The sequence below is a fragment of the Oreochromis niloticus genome, linkage group LG17 (assembly GCF_001858045.2).
Source record: "Oreochromis niloticus isolate F11D_XX linkage group LG17, O_niloticus_UMD_NMBU, whole genome shotgun sequence".
NCBI lineage: Eukaryota > Metazoa > Chordata > Actinopteri > Cichliformes > Cichlidae > Oreochromis > Oreochromis niloticus.
The window spans coordinates 23,940,615-23,959,138 of record NC_031981.2 but is presented as its reverse complement, the minus strand read 5'-3'; the positions used below and the strand labels follow the sequence as shown (position 1 = coordinate 23,959,138).

Here is an 18,524-nt window from a genome sequence, read left to right as displayed (position 1 = left end):
TATCTATTCAAGTTCAGACAGGAACTTGCATATTCTTTGCTCAATACTGCACAACAATTAATATCGTGGATACTTTGTTCGCAAAAGGTCTTCTAGCAATTGGAACTACATTGAAGAACCAAGTACCAAAGCCATGCTAGCTAAGAGGAGATAAGCAGCTACGAAAAGAGGGTAGGGGAGCATCTCTAATGATTGTCTGGAGGAGGCCTGAACCATCATTCACCAAATAGTTTGACGGCTTGCTCACGGCAACCAAGTTGCTCTCTGATGCATCCATCAGAGTATGAATGCGTGTGAATGCTAGATAGAAAGCACTTGTGCTGGTGTACATGTGTAAAAGTGCTTTGAGTGCTCAGATAGAGTAGAAAAGCGCTATACAAGAACCAGCCCATTTACCATTACACTATACCAGTACTGATGGCTTCGACTGTGTCTGGGAAAGCTCCAGAAGATATTTGTAGCAGAAGGCTCATGTCAAGGTTTCTGTGTGACCGAATGCTGAACAAAGAAATGAATGATAGGTGTCATCAGTCATTTGGTTGATGTTGCCATCACAAATGCTCAGATCCAATACAAGTCTGACAGTAAAGTGCTCCATTGACCAGCTAAGAACACCCAATAGTTCCTGGACTTCAAAACTGAACCTGGCTAAAGAGCAGTTGGATAGCCCTTTACTAGAGGACAGCAGTGAAGAGGAGTATTAGCTGCAAGTCAAAACAAGACTAGTAGCCAGAGACATGCCACAGATGGTGGATATCAAAGATGCAGGAACAAGGGCTACAATGACAAGACATACATAAGGTCCAACAAACAGATGTTTCTATTCATAAGTAGTAAGATGTTTCTCTGCATCAGAGGAAAACATGCTTCCAGGATTATCACTGGGAAATATCCAACACACACACACACACACACACACACACACACACACACATTCATCACCCTGTGGAGAATAAGCAGTTATAGCTAATAGACGGTTTGCGTTACGGTCTACGTTAGTTTACCTTTCATCACTGATAAACAGACATTTTACGATTGTGGGCCTTAAAAAAGAGTGTCATTATAGCTTGCATTTACAAACCCAACTCTAATTTTATGTACTTTTTACATAGTGTCCCAACCTTTTTAGAATACAGTGATTTTCTAATACTAATCAGTGTCAGATTGCAGATAACTTTGAAGCTGCTGGCGAGTCAGCAGACTTTCCAGGCTGCAGTTGCCTTGGTTGACCCTCTAACATATTTACTACTATGTCACATGTATTCTTCACTCTTTTTAGTAGTCTCATTATCTCACATCCTGCCCACTTCATCCCAGTAGGTCCAAGGATTTCATGTCAATACCTAATGACAGTCAGGGTGCCATTGTCTAGCCTGTGGAGGTCTTTTTGTCCATCCATTGGATATTTCCTCCTCAGACCATCACTGACCCATCACCAAATCGCTCATACTGAACGATGTTACAGGCAACATAACATTCTCCACGGCTACTCTATACCCCTTTCATGTCTGTCACATGTATGCCTGTGTCCCAGAATATCCTCCATGCTCTTGAGACTGTGCTGAAAGACACAGCAAACCTTCTGTCAATGGTACATACAGCCAACCTGGAGGAGTTGGACAGGCAGTCCAACTCCTTTAGGGTCATGGTATGATCCTACCAGTGGTGACAATGACCTTTAACCCCAAACCACCACTATCAACCAAGCTTGTTTGCTTAAAAGTTGAACTCTAACAACACTTGTCTTTTCATTGTTGTGGTTGTGGTTTGTATTTTGAGCCAGTCACCCAGGATTTCTACATGTTTATAGCTTACCTGACATTTACAGAAAAAAAGTGCTGAGAGTAGCTGTCCAACATGCTGGACTAAAACTGAGGTTCTGGGCGCTGAAAGTCCAGCTGAGCGGTCTTAAAGCAGATAATGAATTCCCCAACATCTGTCCCCTGGATGCTAAGAGAGGCATTAGATAGCCTTCCTAAACACAGCTCCAGAAGGTTAGATGGAGAGTGTGCCCACTAAAAAGCACAGCTGCTTTGATTTACAGTGAAAAGGTAAACACTGCCCTCTAGCAGCAACACAAACACACAAAAAGATAGGCGGGGAAGCGTAATGATGATTCACATGACTTTGCAGACAGCAGTTAACAATTTCAGCATGTTTCAGTAAGTCCGGTTAACGTGTCTGAAATCAGTCGCCGCTTTGAGGTGAAAGTGGCCATAGCATATATTGCTTTCTGTTAGCAATCCCAGAGTGCAATACATAACATTTCAGAAATGAAATTTGACAACTGCTACTTGAATAAGTCATCTGTCATGGAACTGTAGGTGGTCAAATTTCGGAGGACTTCTATCCATGATGAAAACTTTGACTTTAAGCTTTTCATCCATTAGTCATGGGACAGAATAATATCACTCAATACAAGGTGGGGGGCATACGAGATGTACAGCAAGAAAAGATACTGGGCATCAAGTGTGATAGTGGGCAGACAATTAAAACAAGTCCAATCAAACCCATTTGCAATCCTGTTCCTGCTCACTCTGCAGTCATGCAGATCCAGCCTGAGGCCAAAACATCTCATTTGGTCTGCTGACTCCATGAAATTATAAACTGCTGGGGATTATGCAAAGATTACCTTTCCTCTCTGCTTTGTGTTACTACTATTCATATTTCAGCACTATGACCAACTTTTAAGTTGTGTATGTAAAAAGACCTTCAGGCAGTGAGTTTATGCATCTGTGTTAGTGAACGTGTATGCCCCCAGCAGGGGGCACTATGCAGATTGGAGTAAGCTGAGTCAGCAACTACTCTTTTTTTTTCTTTTCTAGGACACATTCACATATAATGATACTCGTTTGGTCAAATAGTCAGTTATGTGGGAGGATCAGTTATTTAAACACAAAGCAGATCCTAACGTGGATGCTGTTTGAAGCTAACAGAGTCTCTACTGACAACTGAAGACACTTCTAAGGAATTTGTCTTCATGTTTTGGTGCATATCAATCATAATTTCCTTGGAGATTAATAAAGTATTCTGTTTCTGATTCTGAATAATAATGCAAAAAACGTGAAAAATAGGAAAGTGAGAGCAACCATTGTCAAAGAACATATTAGAAAAGATATATAGTAAAGCTACAGGAGAAAAGAGTATAAAATCTGCAAAGAATATTTTAAATATGCTTTAAATTATGTAGTTCAACAGTTTGTAAAGAGATGACGAAAATAAGAACCATGAAATATGCATAGGATGTGCAAAGACAACACTTCACAAAAATATGTGTTATTGTGATGTACTAAAATGTATGCATACATTTTAGCAGTACAGGGTATTAGGAGTATAGCAGTACAAGATGCTATAGGTCGGCATAATAATTCATAGTGTTGCAGTTTTACAGTTTACAAAGTGTTGTCTCACCATGTGCTACCATAGATGAGATTCATTAGACTCAAATAGGATCAAAATGCATGTATCCATTATAGACGGCTGCATTGACTAGAACTCTGAGTCCTATACATAAGCAGTCTGTGTGGGCCGTGTTTCCTTCTTGTAATGTACACAACAATCTGTAGTGGCCATTAGAGTAGCCAGTAATTACTGGTCATATACCACATGTAATAAAAATGTATATATCTACAAGTCTGCACGGTTTAATATCTTATGACATTTTAACCTTCATTTCTCAGCCTTACTCTAACCCATCTATGCATTTGCAGTGTGGGAGAAAGCAAGAGAACACGTAGGCATGGGGAGAACATACGAACTCCACACAGAAAGGCCTCAGTCAGCCAGAGGATTCAAATCCAACACACTGGCTTCTTCAAAAAGCCTTGCCCTGCTGTTGATTCAAATGATTGCTTGGGATTATCTTTAGTTGCCACTATCTAAGCTCACCTTGTGTCATATGGTTTGGAGATGGAACTAATGCTGTTTCACTCTCTGTGAGTGATGAGTTTAATGTTGTTCATTTGTGCTGGGTTATTCTGATGGATACGTTTCGCATGTGACACTGGCTCATTGTATTTAACTTCTGTTCATACCTAAACTTGTTAGTTGCATTTTGTTTCAACAGCTGATTTGACTCACTTCACTTTCTCTCCATCTCCTTTCTTTCTTTTCTTTACTGATAACACAGTTTGCTTCCCTGACGAAAGACACGAGTCACACTGTCAGTCACCTAGATAAAATAAATTAGTTGTGCTGTAAAAGGTCAGCCTAAACAGTTTTCTCTCATTTGTAAGGGGCAAAAATAATATCAGAGAGCCAGTCACCCAGCCAATTTATGTTGGGGAATTTATTTATGATACCACTTACTCAAATAAAAAACTGCAAACCAAAAAGCAACTTTTCATTGCAGGCTTCCAAGGTCACCTCCCAGCCCACATTTTGTGCTTAGAGGAAGCTTCATAAAGATAAAACCTCTAGAGATCCAAGTTTTAAGGGTTACGTTGTAACAGGGAAGCTGGAAGAAGAACCTGAATGCTGATGAAACAGGCAAATCACATGATGTGGCATGATGTGCATGACACGTTTCTAATTTTCCTGACCATTTAGAGCACCTTACACAAGAAGCCAGACTAATTGGTAACAAATTAACCTAACATGCATTCCTTTGGACTGTGGGAGGAAACCAGAGGAAACTGGAGAAAACCCATACAGACACAGGAAGAGCCTAAGAGGGCTAGGATCCACAACCATTCTGCAAACCAGCAAAATGTCTCTTTAAAGGCAGTTATACGCCTCTAAGTTTATTTACGTAAATTCATGTTTCCATCACATAACACATATTAGCATGTATTGGCAACACATATTAGCACAGCATGTATAAAAAATATTAATTCATGTGTGCAACAAATGTGTTGTAAACTTGAGAAATATGCATGGTAGTGGAAGTTTAGCATTAGTGCATTGTATCATAAATTGCATTCATGACTGAATGAATGAACTGAAATCATTATGCATGCTTTTCACAAGATACATGAAAGATGCTTTGAATTAATAATAAAGATAAAAGAAATACTTTATTCATCCCACTTTGGGAAATGCTTTAGTTTTGCTGTTAGTGGTTATTCAGTTCACACAGACTGCTTAATGTGAAGTCATAGACTGACTATTAATAACTGGTCTGTATTGTTGATCATCTAGAAAGGCACACTGTCAGGACCCAGATGGGAAATCTGACATCTGGTGACCAGCAGCAGATCTATCAGTACTTTGATGCTTTCAATATGTATATATCCTCAGTCTGCATAAAGATTTCACAAAGCAACACCTTACTATGTGCATTATTACTAATTTATTATTTTTAGTGAACGCTAAACAAAGGCAAACAAAAACAGGAATAAAATATGGCACGTTTTACCAAAAGATTCAGATTTTTGCATTTTTTAGTACCAGCAATAGATTGACCGAATCCATGGAGGTCAAAAACATAAGATACCATAGTACAGGCACAAGAGCCTTGTCTGATCACGGTTAAATCTTCACACGCTTACATTGTTACCACTGTTTATGTAGTTTAGTTGGAACTGCAGAACAGCAGCAACAGCAGATGGATTCATTAATTGTTCAGCTTTTAATTTAATAATAAAATCACAGCTCTGGTCTCAAAAGCACTGCATTTCACTTTATGGAGTGTGCCCCAAGGAAAAAAAGAGAAATGAAGCTCAAAACATGGCAGAAAGTGAATATTTAAACTTTATAAAGCAAAGGATTTCTGACTACTGTAGATGAAGCCTCACCCTTAATTCTCTCTAAGGACGGAATCTGCTCATTTATGATCTTAGAAAAGGGGACATGAGGAGAGAAGAGACATGAAGACAAAGCAGTCCAACAAAGTGAGAAAGGAAAAAGTGAAAAAATAAAGGAAGGAATAAAACGGTCCAGGAAGAAGAGCCAACATGAGGAAGACAGAAGCGAGGAGAACGCTGAACAGAAGAGAGGTGGAAGGTTAATGTAACACTGTTCTGTTCTGCCGCAGCCTTCCAGGCGGTGTGTGTGTGTGTGTATATAAATGTGTGTGTGTGTGCGCGCGCGCGCGTGCGGTGGGGGGGTTATTGCCGTGGAGCTCGAAGCTTGACGCGGGACGTTTCTGGTCTCGAGCACCGCGGTTTTACTCCAGCTGGCACGCGCACAATGGTAGAAATGAATATGGAATGGTAACGAACGACAGCGCGAGATGGGCAGGCACTGATATCAGCTTTAACTTTCCCCGGTGGCGGCTCAGCTTCGACATGGTAGGACAAAACCTGTTCCGGTACAACAATGTAGCAGTGTGTCCCTTCCCACTGGTGTGCTGTTTCGTGTTTTCCGAAAAAGACGCAATGCGAGGAGTTGACTGAGTAACGCAGGCTACGCAGCTGAAAGTGGAGCAGAAAGCGGTGCGATAGTTCCGTCCAAATGTCAGGAAGCCTGCGTCTGTATTTCTCATTTTCTCTTTTAGTTTGTTTCAGCATCTGAACACAGTCCGATCCCTGACGTTTTCCTGGAGAGATTCTGCCCGCTAAATCACATTCAAAATATGGCAAAATGAAATGTCCTGCGCATGACAACAAATATACACGCAGTCAAAACATAAGTGGGAACAAGGTTGAACTGTCAGGGCCCACCCTTGAATTCGGCACACATATGATACACACAAAAGCCCATCCTTCAATAAAATCTTAACTTTGCCTGTCGGGTTGCCCTTTTATCCAGCTGACGTTTTCCGTCAAACGCTGAGTGCAAGGCGGAAGCCAGCAGCTATTACGATTATGAAAGTGGATATTTCGTTGCCGTAAAGCTCTTTCTGAGTATTTTATGCGCACCGAATTTGCCAAAAATGTATTTAGACACGAAAAGATTTCATGTTACACACGGAATGTTAGGCAGGCCCGCGATAAAACAAAAAATATTTTAACTGTTGTAATTTTGAATGAAGTTTTGAACGTGGCGTATTAGCGTTACACAGGCTTCTTCCCACAGGCGGTGGGTTACGGGCCCTGACTTCGACCGATTAAGCGGAAAATATGCCCTGCTGTGTGCGTATCGGGTGTGGAGTCGGGGGTGAAAGTTGTTGAGCTAGGGGCTTTGTTGAAGCGCGTGCAGCAGCAGGCCCTCCGCCACCGCTCCGCTCGTCACGCGGGACGGTGGAAGGCCAAGTTGAAGTTCAGCTCAAGCCTCCTCCTACTCCTCCTCCTCCTCTCGGTCTGTGGATGTGTGGATGTTTCTGGGCATTTGTGTTAGTCAGCAGAAAATGGCCGCAGTTAGAGCCAGCGGGCTGAGTTAGAATGACAGGCCGACAGAGGGCCTCCTGCCCCGGCTTAAAGCCCAGTCAGAGAGCTGCCTGAAAGAGAGAGGAAAAAATGTAGTTAGTGGAGGCAGTCCTCCTGAACCACATCAGGTGGAAACACTCAAAGAGTCATGTTCAACTTGCAAGGTGAGCAAACATCCGAGAATCCGCTCAAGAGTAGAAAAGAGTCAGATGTTGCCCCCATCAGTCCCTCTAAATGCGCTACATGACCCAGAGGAATGTCTGCCTGAGGAAAAGCTTTAGCCTATTCAACCGACTGAGCTGGCATGCCCCTGCTCACACAGTACACGACTCTTGTGTCTTGGGACTTTATGTGAAGGTATTCACATCTTGTAAATCCAGTGTTGAAAACGACTACTGTAAACTGTGTACCGCTCTAAACGACTAAAACCAATCATTATGGAAGCACATGCGTGTTATACAAATATATTATGAAAGTACAAATGTATGATTTTAGGCTATAAGTGGAACTTATTGTTGGTTGAATGTGTTTCAACCAACAGATATTTTATAAACGTATATAAAAACATTTGTAAATACCCTGACTTATAATTATGACTATCGATATAATTCAATAAAAAGTACTTAGTAATTGCAGGAAATATGGGATAAAGTTTAATAGTAGGCACAACAATGTGTCTCAGTGTGGAGAAATGGACAATAACTTTTTAATGTGCTTTGTTTAACCACTAAGGTTAAAGGTGCTATGTAGATGCAGACAAATGCAACATTTAAAGCAGAATGGAACAGAAATAGGCTTATCTACCCTGAGAGTACTCAGTCTTGCGGCCATGGTTTGGAAAGTTTGGTCAACCGTCACCTTAGAGGGTCGAGTAAAGCCAAACAAACTTATTCTGAGTAATCACTTTTACTGTGATGAAATATTTCCAAGTGTCCCCATCCACAGGATAGGATGACTCACATGGTTTGAGAAGCAGGAAAATACTGTGAAACACATGTCGTGCCTGTTGATGATATTGCTGAACACCTATTAAGGTTCTGGGCGCACATGGTTGGATACTAACACATTAATAGGACACTTATTGGTGTTGGTGTCTCTAAATGACCATTTGCCTGCATATCGCGGAACCACTGTGCCGATTTGTGTATGAGATATCCATTTATAATATAAACGTGTAACCTTGGTCAGGTTTTTGATGCTTCGTCATTTTACTAGAGTGTAGTCGGTCAGGACTTTGAACATCTAGTTTGAATCCATGATTTTTAAGACTGCAGGACGGAGGTGCAGCTGTTATTGAGATAAAGTGCTGTGCGTGTTATAGGGCAGCTGGGCAGTGAGAGCGCAGCTGCAGCTTTAAGCTCATAGTTTGGGATGGGCTGAATTCATAACGTCATTTCAGCTCTCTGTCTTTTATTCTTCGCCCCCTCATCTCCTTCCCTCTCTAAATGACACAACTCCCATGTTCCGTTAAACCTCTGGCCATATTTTCCGAACAACTTTCTTTTTTTTCCCCCCGCGGGACATTTTTCTGGGGCCGAAACTTTTCTGGCGTGTGATCCTTTCTGGAGTTGACACAGCAGTCGTTCGCTCTCATATGTGGATTCTTTGAAAAAGCCCATTTTAATAGCCCAGGAAATGCAGCGTTTTCTCCCGCCCAGAGGGATCGCTGCTTAACTGAATCCCGACATGGAAGAACATACAGATATCTCCAAAAACAAATAAGTACGCTATGAGGATTTAAATGTTTGTGTTAACGCACAGCCTGCTGTGATTCAGCTCCATCTCGTCAAAATGATGTTTTCGTCCCTCTCGCTGTCTCAGGTAAAACTACACCACAGTTGTTACACTTCAGCTGTTAAAGGAAAGCTTTCCCACTTTGAAAGGAGGCTTTAGTCTAGACAGCCTCTGTTGATTTGACAGTCCTGGTTATATGTGACCTAACACTGTTTGGTGACTGACATTATCAATCAAACAGTGTCGTAATATCAATTCGGATTTGTTAAAAAGCAGGCACATATGTGGAGGCTGAGACAAATCCTGCAGACTGCAGCAAACCTGCTGATCAGGGGCTGGAATTAACATGGGGTTTGTAGCTGGAATGCATTGAAGTTACTCGTTAACAGACTTCAGTTTCTCTACAGTAACTTTTTGAGATTTGTTTGTCTACATATACTTGTGTGTGCATCTGCAAATGCGTATCTGTACTCAAGTGTGCTCCCAGTATCTGTGGACAAGACTAGTGGTATCATTTCTGGAAAAAAACCTTTTTTAACAACAAAGTTTAAAAATTGTATTTTAATTGCTGCTTCCTGATTCTTAGTGTTTTCCATATTTTTCACACTTGCATCTTCCAGATTATCAAAGATAACTTGAGTAAATACACAATGCATTTTTTAAACAAGGATTTCATTTATTAAGCAAACAGAGTTATCCTAAACTATCTGGGTTTGTGTGAAAGAGAAATTGTGTCCTAAATCTAATAACTGGTTGTGGCACCTTTGGCAGCAATAAGTGCAAAGGTTTTTCATCATGAACGGCCTGTTTAAACTCCCAAAGCATCGCAATCAGGTTTGATTCTGGACTTTAACTAGACAACTTCAAAACCTTCATTTTTTTCATCTTTTTTGAGCTATTCACAGGTGGGCTTGTTGATGTGTTTTGGATTATTTTCCTGCTGCATAACCCAAACGCAGTTGAGCTTCAGCGCACAAACCTACACCATGTCTGGCCACGGTATGATGTCTTTATGAAATGCTGTGTTAGTTTTATGGCAGATGTAATAGGAATCAAACTTTCCCTGAAGTTCAGCATTTGTCCCATCAGTCCACAGAATATTTTCCCAAAGGTCTTGGAGATCAGCAGGATGTTTTGTGTTGTTTTTTTTTCATGTTTAAGCTTTAGAAATGGCTTTGCAACTCTTTCTAGACTATTAGATGTCAACGACCTCGTTTCTCATCTGTTTATTTAGATTGTGGCATGATGTGTTGCTTTCTGAGCTCTTTTAGCCTACTACACTTTTTCAGAAAGGTTCTATTTAAGTGACTTATTGATTCAGCAGGCCTGGAAGAATCAGCCCTGAGTGTGGTTAGTGAAATTGAACTTAGCTTTCCAAATTAAAAAAAAAAGTTAAATTAAAAGATTCATCACAGTTAACCTCAGTTAAGGTCAGGTTTCGTGGTAAGAAACGTAAGTAAGAAAGAGACTTGACAAAAATGGCATGGAGGAGTTTCAAGGGGAAATCCACTGCTGACCAAAAAGAGCACAAAGACTCATCTCATATTTGCCAAAAACCTTGATGATCCCCAAGACCTTTGGAAAACTATTCGGCATAAAACTAACAGCCTTTCATAAAAAGAACCTCATATCAGCAGAAGCCTGTTGGTATGGTGATGGTAGTATGATGGCCTTCGGTTGCTTTGCTGCTTGCTGCAGTTGATGAAACCATGTAGGAGAATGTCTGGCCAGTAGTTCAAACCTTAAAACTCGGGCACACTCAGTTTGGGTTTGGGTCATTGTCCCAAAACTCACAGGCAAGTTCACTTCTGAATGCCGCCACAACCACTTACTAGGTTTAGGGGGCAATTACTTTTTTGTGCAGCATAGGTTTGGATAACTTTTTTGTTTAATAAATGAAAATTTGTATTTACTCAGGTTATCTTTGTCTAATATTCAAATTTGTTTGATGATGTGAAATATGTGACTGTGACAAATATGCAAAAACAAAATAAATCAGGAAGGATTGTGATACTTTTTTACATTGCATCTTTCTAGTTTTACGGTCCAGTCAATGCACTCTACAAAAGCAGCAGGTGTTTTTAACTCTTCAAAAATGCTATATTTCCATAAAACTGCGCTGTCTAATGCTGCCTGCTATGTGTGGAAATCAGACAGAGATTCAGTTTTATTTTATTTACATAGCACTAAAAACAGCAGCTGTCGCATCAAGGTACTTAATATTGCCAGGTAAAGATCCTACAATAATACAGAGAAAACACCAACAATAAAGCAACCCCCTATGAACAAGCACTTAATGAAAGTGCTTCTGCCAGAACCCTGCTCAGGGAAGAGCAGCCAACTGCCATGACTGGTTGGAAGGGAAGGGGAAGAAGACAGGACAAAAGATATAGTGTGGAAGAGATCCAGAGATTAATAATAATAATGATTAAATACAAAGTGACTTAAAAACACATAGTGAGTGTCAAAAGAAGAAGAAACACTCAGTGAGGATTCAGGGTCACCTGATCCCTAACTATATGCTTTAACAAAAAGGAAAGTTTTAAGCCTAATCTTACAAGTAGAGCGGTTGTCTGAGGGGCCTCGAAGCTGAAGGCTCTGCCTCCCATTCTACTTTTATATACTCTAGGAACCACAAGTAAGCCTGCAGTCTGAGAGTGAAGTGCTCTCATGGGGTGATATGGTACTATGAGGTCTTTAAGATGAGATACGATCTAATTATTCAAGACCTTGTATATGAGGAGAATGATTTTAAATTTAATTTCAGATTTAACAGTAAAACTATGGAACGATGCAACTATTGGAGAAATATGAAGAAATACAGAACTTTTCCTGCTGCATTTTGGATCAACTGAGGGCTTTTCAGGTGTTGTTGTGACAGCCTTATAATAACGAATTCCAATAATCCAGCCTAGGTAAGCATGTTTTTCAGTTTTATAAATAGTTTCAAGAATTTTTGAGATGAAAGGATAATAGGAGATTGGCCTAGAGTTTGCCAAGACAGCTGCGTTAAGTGATGGATTAAGTTTTTATAATTTTTTAACTCATAATATGAATTCATTTTTATTTCTTGCAAGCAGCCAACATTAAGTTAAATTATTACAATACACACACACGCACGCATGCACACTGACACACACACACTGTATATTGAGTCAGGAAATCATTTCACAGTAAACTTGTAAACAGCTCTCTAAGACAGTTTTTTGATATTTTGTTAATTATACAGAGAGATGGAGAGTGGATTTAATTTGATGTCTGTCTGACATCTACTGATAAAGCTGTGGCTGCTGCTTTGAATTAGGAACATTCAAAAAAGTACTCAAACCCATGCTAACTGTATCCTGACACATGCTGCACCTCCTCAGAGAATGATGCTGTATTTCAGCGGTCCCCAACCTTTTTTGCGCCACGGACCGGTTTAATGTCCGACAATATTTTGCACGTCCTCCTGAAATGCACCAACAACATTGAGAGTAGCATCTTCCTTTCTGTCCCTTAATGCTCTCTGGTTGCTATGGTAATGTGTAAATATTTCTTTCAAAATAAGACACACAACTACAACACGGGAAAAGACCAAGTTAACGATAAAAACCCTGAAAACCATAAGTTTCATACCCGAGCCTCAGCTTCTCGAGGCCCGGTACCAAACGACTCACGGACCAGTACCGGTCCGTGACCCGGGGGTTGGGGACCACTGCTGTATTGCATGAACACAGAGGAACTTCAAACGCAATTGCTTAACACCAGCTTCATCATAAGCTGTTCAGTAGGGCAGACTTAAAACAAAATCATTTATAAAACTGCAAATTTGTCGTAATAGATTGTAGACATCATAGTAGTGGTGTCATCAATCATGCTACACATAATAAAGGAAATTGTTAATTAAGCTCAGAGTATCAAACCCTGAAGGTAAAACATCCAAACTAACTAACCCCATTTTTGTTCAGTCAACTAACAGCATCCAACTAATACAGTGCATTTACATAAGAACATCATACCAACAGTCAAAGATGGTGGTGGTAGTGTGATGGTCTGGGGTTGCTTTGCTTCGTCACGACCTTTACGACTTGCTGTACTTGATGAAACCATAAATTCTGCTCTCTACCAGGAAATCTTGAAGGAGCAGCCATTAGTTCAGGCCCCGATCGTCAAGCACAATTATGCAACAGAACAATGATCCAAAACACACACACGAGTGAGTTCACTTCTAAGTTGCTCAAAAAACAAAATGAAATGGAGTGAAAATAAAGTGGCCTAGTCAAAGTCCAGGCTTAAATCAGATTGAGATGGTATTAGCCTAAGCGGGCCTTTCGTACTGGAAAACCTTCTAATGTGCCTGAATTAAAACACTTGACCCACTCGTCTTTGCAGAAGAAGAATGGGTCAAATTCTTCCATAGTGACGTGGAAGAGTCATTGCGAGTCATTGCAATGCTTATTTGCAGTTTTTGTTATCAAGGGTGACATAGCCAGTTATTAGGTTTAACGGGCAATTATTTTTTTACATGGGGCCAGGTAGGTTTACATAACTTTTGTTTCGTTAGTCAATTCAATAATAATTTTAAAACTGCCTTTCAAATTTAATATCATCACATCAGAAACTCTGACTTCACCATCAAGGTCCAGAAACTTACACTGGATCTGGATGAAACCATAGTGTCCTTTGATGTGGTCTCACGCTTTCCTTGCATACCTACAACTGAGGCAGTGGAAACTGTCAGGAAATGACTACAGCAAAAAAACAGAACAGACTCCGTAGAAAACAGAACCGGCTTTACCCCCAAACAAATTTGCAAGCTCTTAGATCTCGGCCTTACCACAGCATATTTTAAATACAACAAGGGTTTCTACAGACAAAAACATCGATGTGTCATGTGCTTCCCAGTGTCATCCATTGTAGTCAACCTTCACATGGAGAAAGTAGAAAGTAAAGCTCTTGACTCTTTCAAAAAGGACAGCATCTAGCCACTGCCCAAGAAGTTGAGTCCTTCACTGCTCGCATCAGCTCAGTGGAAAAAAACATAAAGTTCACCAGGGAGGACACAAAGGTAATAGTTTGCCATTTCTGGACTGTGCTGTGTGCAGAAGGGAAAGAAAAGAACATACATGTAAAGAAAGCTCTTAAAACATTTGGTTATCCTAAATGGGCTTTCATCAAATCAGCAAAGATGAACTGGAAAGAAGGTCACACACAAACTAGGGAGAATCAGAAGGACAAACAGAACAACATGGTCATCCCTTATGTAGCAGGTTTATCAGAGAAACTCAGGAGAATTTTCTACAAGCATGACCTCCTAAGTTACTTCATACAAAAACTGGTTCATCCTGAGGACAAAACTTCAGTGCAGTGAGGAGAAACCAAACAGCCACTCCATACACGCATGGCAAAACATAGAAGAGCCACCTTGGCAGGACAAGACTCAGCTTTACACCTGCATCTAAAGGTTAAAGGTCATTTATTCGAGGATTCACATTTTGGACAGAGGAGACAGTCGGTTTGAAAGAGGAGTGAAAGAAGCCATCTCTGTCCACTGTGAACGACCATCCTTGAAAAGAGGGGGTGGCTAAGGACACGAACTGTCTGCCACCTGCAATCCAGTTTTCAGATCCCTTCTCAGGCACCATAACGCCCACTCACATCTCATAAGTTCGCACAATGGTTTCACCTGAAACCTCTTCTAATAATGATCCACACCCTTTTTGACACCTTGGCTCATGTGATGAGGGACATGATCAATAGTTGGTTTAATGACCCTCTTAAGGGACACTACCACTAGGTTTTAAATACCTGTGACTCGGCACCATTTGGTTTTAGAACTGAAGAAGCTTCTTAGATGGGAGGTGAAACGTCTTCAAGAAAGTCCAGTCGCCATTCTTTCCAAACTCCTTAGATTACCATGACCTGGATGATTGAGAACTTACGTGGACATGGAATAATGTAACTTTTGTCGAATTAAAGTGAGCTTGAATGTGTCCAAAATCTCATGGACCTAACTATAAATTTGAATTTAATAATAGCAATAACTTTGCAACTTTGTGTTGTCTTTTAGCAATCTGGATTAACTACAGCAAACCATTTGGCTCGCTAGAAGACCATGTGAACCAACTGTGGTAGGAATGTAGGAATGCCTTGGTATCAAGGTATCACTGAGAACTTTCACAGACATGATACCTTGGTATCAAGTCACTTTGGTATCCAAAAAAAAGCAAAAAAAAGATAAAATGATTTATGCAAACTACAGTCATGGTGAAATGTAGACACAGTTATAAAAGTGCAAAAATATCTGCCTTATAGGCAAAGCAGGAGGCAGACAACAAAGACATTTTCTCTAAGTACTGAAGTAAATCAATGAACTCGCCACACATTAGGGACAGCTCTTTGTGAGTGCACAAAATCCTCAACATATTTCCATTTGTTTTTTTAGTTTTTTATTGGTGTCATGCTTTGAAATTAGCCGCACAAGATTAAATGACCTCCTTTTAGTTTCATAGAGACATGCTGGTACTGTGCAAACTGTGCACATTAGGGTCAACTGCTTAGTGTTCTCCTCAGTCATGCTGGTTACTACGATTGGTGCAGAAGGACTAAACTACTGTGAATTATACAATTAAACTGAGGTTGCACTGCAGTAACTTATTGGCAGTAGTAGTGTTTAAGTCTTTCATGATCAAATTGTATGAATTAATAAGCAGAATTCAGCTGGGTGGAAGCAGTGACCTTGCTGGCAGCCCTGGACCCCCAAGACCTGACCATATTGTTGATGCTGTATAGTTATAAAGGCCTAATACTCACTGAGTACTTGGTCGAGAACTTGCTGTTGGCAAGGACACCAGTACGAAGTTTCTTGGTCATCAGGTTTACACACATCTCAGGAGGGATTTTGACCGACTCCACTTTACAGAATCTCTCTAAATCTTTCAGGTTTCTTGGCTGCTGCTTGGAAATTTGAAACTTCAGCTTCCTCCACAGATTTTCTATAGGACTGAGGTGTAGAGACAGGCTATGCCTGGCTGAGGTATGACTTTAGTGTGCTTCATCTTTCGCCCTTTGTGTGTTTTTTGTAATTGTCAAGACTGGTCCATAACCCATCTTAACTATTCTGACTGAGGGAAGAAGGTTCTTGTCCCAAAATTTATGGTACATGGTCTTGTTCAAAGGTCTCTCCCGCTGGTCTTCTCGTACTCTTAGCACAAAAATGGTTAGTGTTCCTTGGGTCATGCTTAGCATTTCTCTTCCTCTAAAAGTGGCGGGTCAAGTTAAGGTCAAAGAGTTCGATTTTGGTTTTATCTGACTGGAGTGCTTTCTTCCATGCCTGAAGATCATCCTCACTCATGAGGCCAGATCTTCCATGAAACTCCAAATTGATTGATTTGATATTTTTCCAATTTTCAAGAATTGCACCAGCAGCTGCCATCTTTTCACCACATTTCTTGTAGTTGCTCTTTTAGCTCATTCCAGCCTTGTGCACATCAACAGTTTTCTTCCTGATGTCCTTTGACAGCCTTTGTCTTGCTCATAGTGGTGAATCGTTTGGAATAGAAGAAATTGATTCTGCGGACAGGTGTGCTTTATGCACATAATGAGTTGAAACTAGGAGTATTTGTTATTGATACAAGGTCTTGAATAATCAGGCCTTATCTTATCTTAAAGACCTTATAGTACCGTATTACCCCATTAGAGCACTTCTCTCATAGACTGAAGGCTTACTTGTTCCTAGAGTATTTAAAAGTAGAATGGGAGGCAGAGCCTTCAGTTTTCAGGCACCTCTTCCATGGAACCAGCTCCCAGTTTGGATTTGGGAGACCGACACTATCTCTACTTTTAAGATTAGGCTTCAAACTTTCCTTTTTGCTAAATTATATAGTTAGGGTAGGATCAGGTGACTCTGAGTCCTCCCTTAGTTATGCTGCAATAGATGTAGGCTGCTGAGGGATTCCCATGAATAATTGAGTTTTTCTTCTTCAGTCACCTTTTTTCACTCACTGTGTGTTCATACACCTCTCTGCATTTAATTATTAGTTATTATTAAAATCTGGCTCTCTTTCATCGCATGTTTTTGGCCTGTCTTCATCTGCTCACTTCCAGATCCCTGAGCCTATTTCTGCTGAAAGTTTCTTCCTGTTTAAAGGGAGTTTTTCTTTCCCACAAAGAGCTTGTTGGGGTTTTCTCTCTTTTTCTTGTATTACTGTAGGGTCATTACCTTACAATATAAAGCACTTTGAGGCAAGTGTTGTTGTTATTTGGCGCTATATAAGTAAAATTTAATTGACTACATGTGGCACACAGACAATCTTTGGATGCCAGAATGCTGGCTGGGTTGTAAGGGAAAAATACTTTTTTCACTCAATGATCTGAAACTCAACTTATAATTTTTATTGAATGTGTTTGTTTTCTGAATTTTTGGTAGAAATTCTGTCTCTTTCCATTAAAATGAAATGTTTACTTGTGGAAGACTGTCACCTAGTGTGAGTGTTCTGCTTGCTGAGTTGTATTATTTGTGTTCATGGTGGTAGCATGGCTTGCTGCTGTCTTAGCAAGGTGTGATGATCATAATGATCTGCATCATAGCCACACAGAGGCAGAGTAACTCCAAAGGAGTATGTAGGCCAATAACTTCCGTGCAGTCCAGATCTGAGCAAGCACATTTTACATTTAGCAGTGAGACGTACACTTGGTGGAAATTTACTAGTAATTACAGTGCCAGCTTTTGTTCCAAAATTTGGAATGAATGGCCACTTTTACCGTTGTGTGCATTCCAAGAGTTACATGGTTACCCTTACAGGTCTGTATTAGTTTAGAGTGAATAGCTTTGAAATGTGTAGATATGGAAAAGATTCTTTTTCTAAGTATTTAAATTGAAGTGGAGCTATTATGCTTTTTCCTAAATTGCCATAAACACACTGTTACAATGAAACATGACCAAAGTTTCAATTAAAATGGTTAGTGTATTTAAAAGAGATCATTTTGAGTCAAAAGCTCAGGCTTGAGACGGCTCTAAACACTATGGAACATTTTTTAAATTCTTAATTCTTGATGCTGTAGTTTGGCTCTTTAAGGTATGGGTGGGGAAAATGCCATCTTTGCTGTTTCTGAATAGGAATTTGGTGTCCCATTATTTTTATTCACTTTTATTTTTATTCAGTATTTTTATTCTGGTTACATTCGAAACAGTGGAGCTGTTTCACACAAGTCTCATGCATGCTCTTTTTTGACCCTGTTTTTTTCACTGTATTAAGATTTAGAACAGTTGTCCTGAAAACATCTATTTCTTTACCTTTTAAAAAAAGCAAAACACAATTACTACTCTCCGATGCATTGAACAGAAAGCAGTAAGGGTATTAAAGAAGAATCAGACCTGTAGGCTTGGTCATCTGTGGTACTGGTATCAGTACAATCTTATCATCCGTAGCCATCCTTTGTCTTGACCTGACATGACTTGGAGAGTGCAGAGTCTTCTACTGTGAAGTGTGCTGCTTGTGCTCTGGGATATTGCCGTAGACTGACTGTTGCAACTGCCACATTCTGTTCATGTGAAATAGG

General features: G+C 40.2%; 1 protein-coding gene across 2 annotated transcripts in view; it reads left to right on the top strand.

Moving 5' to 3' along the window:
• The first annotated feature begins 5,916 nt into the window (after positions 1-5,916).
• nfic (nuclear factor I/C) overlaps positions 5,917-18,524 on the top strand; it is a 35,714-nt gene continuing 23,106 nt past the window's right edge. Inside the window, exon 1 of one of the 2 annotated variants that reach the window (XM_005475663.4) lies at positions 5,917-6,230. In XM_005475663.4, the coding sequence (XP_005475720.1) occupies positions 6,150-6,230 (81 nt within the window). In that variant the 5' untranslated portion in view covers positions 5,917-6,149. Of the gene's footprint in view, positions 6,231-8,558; positions 9,069-18,524 lie in introns of those variants that run through there. The other variant, XM_019346906.2, reaches the window with a different exon arrangement.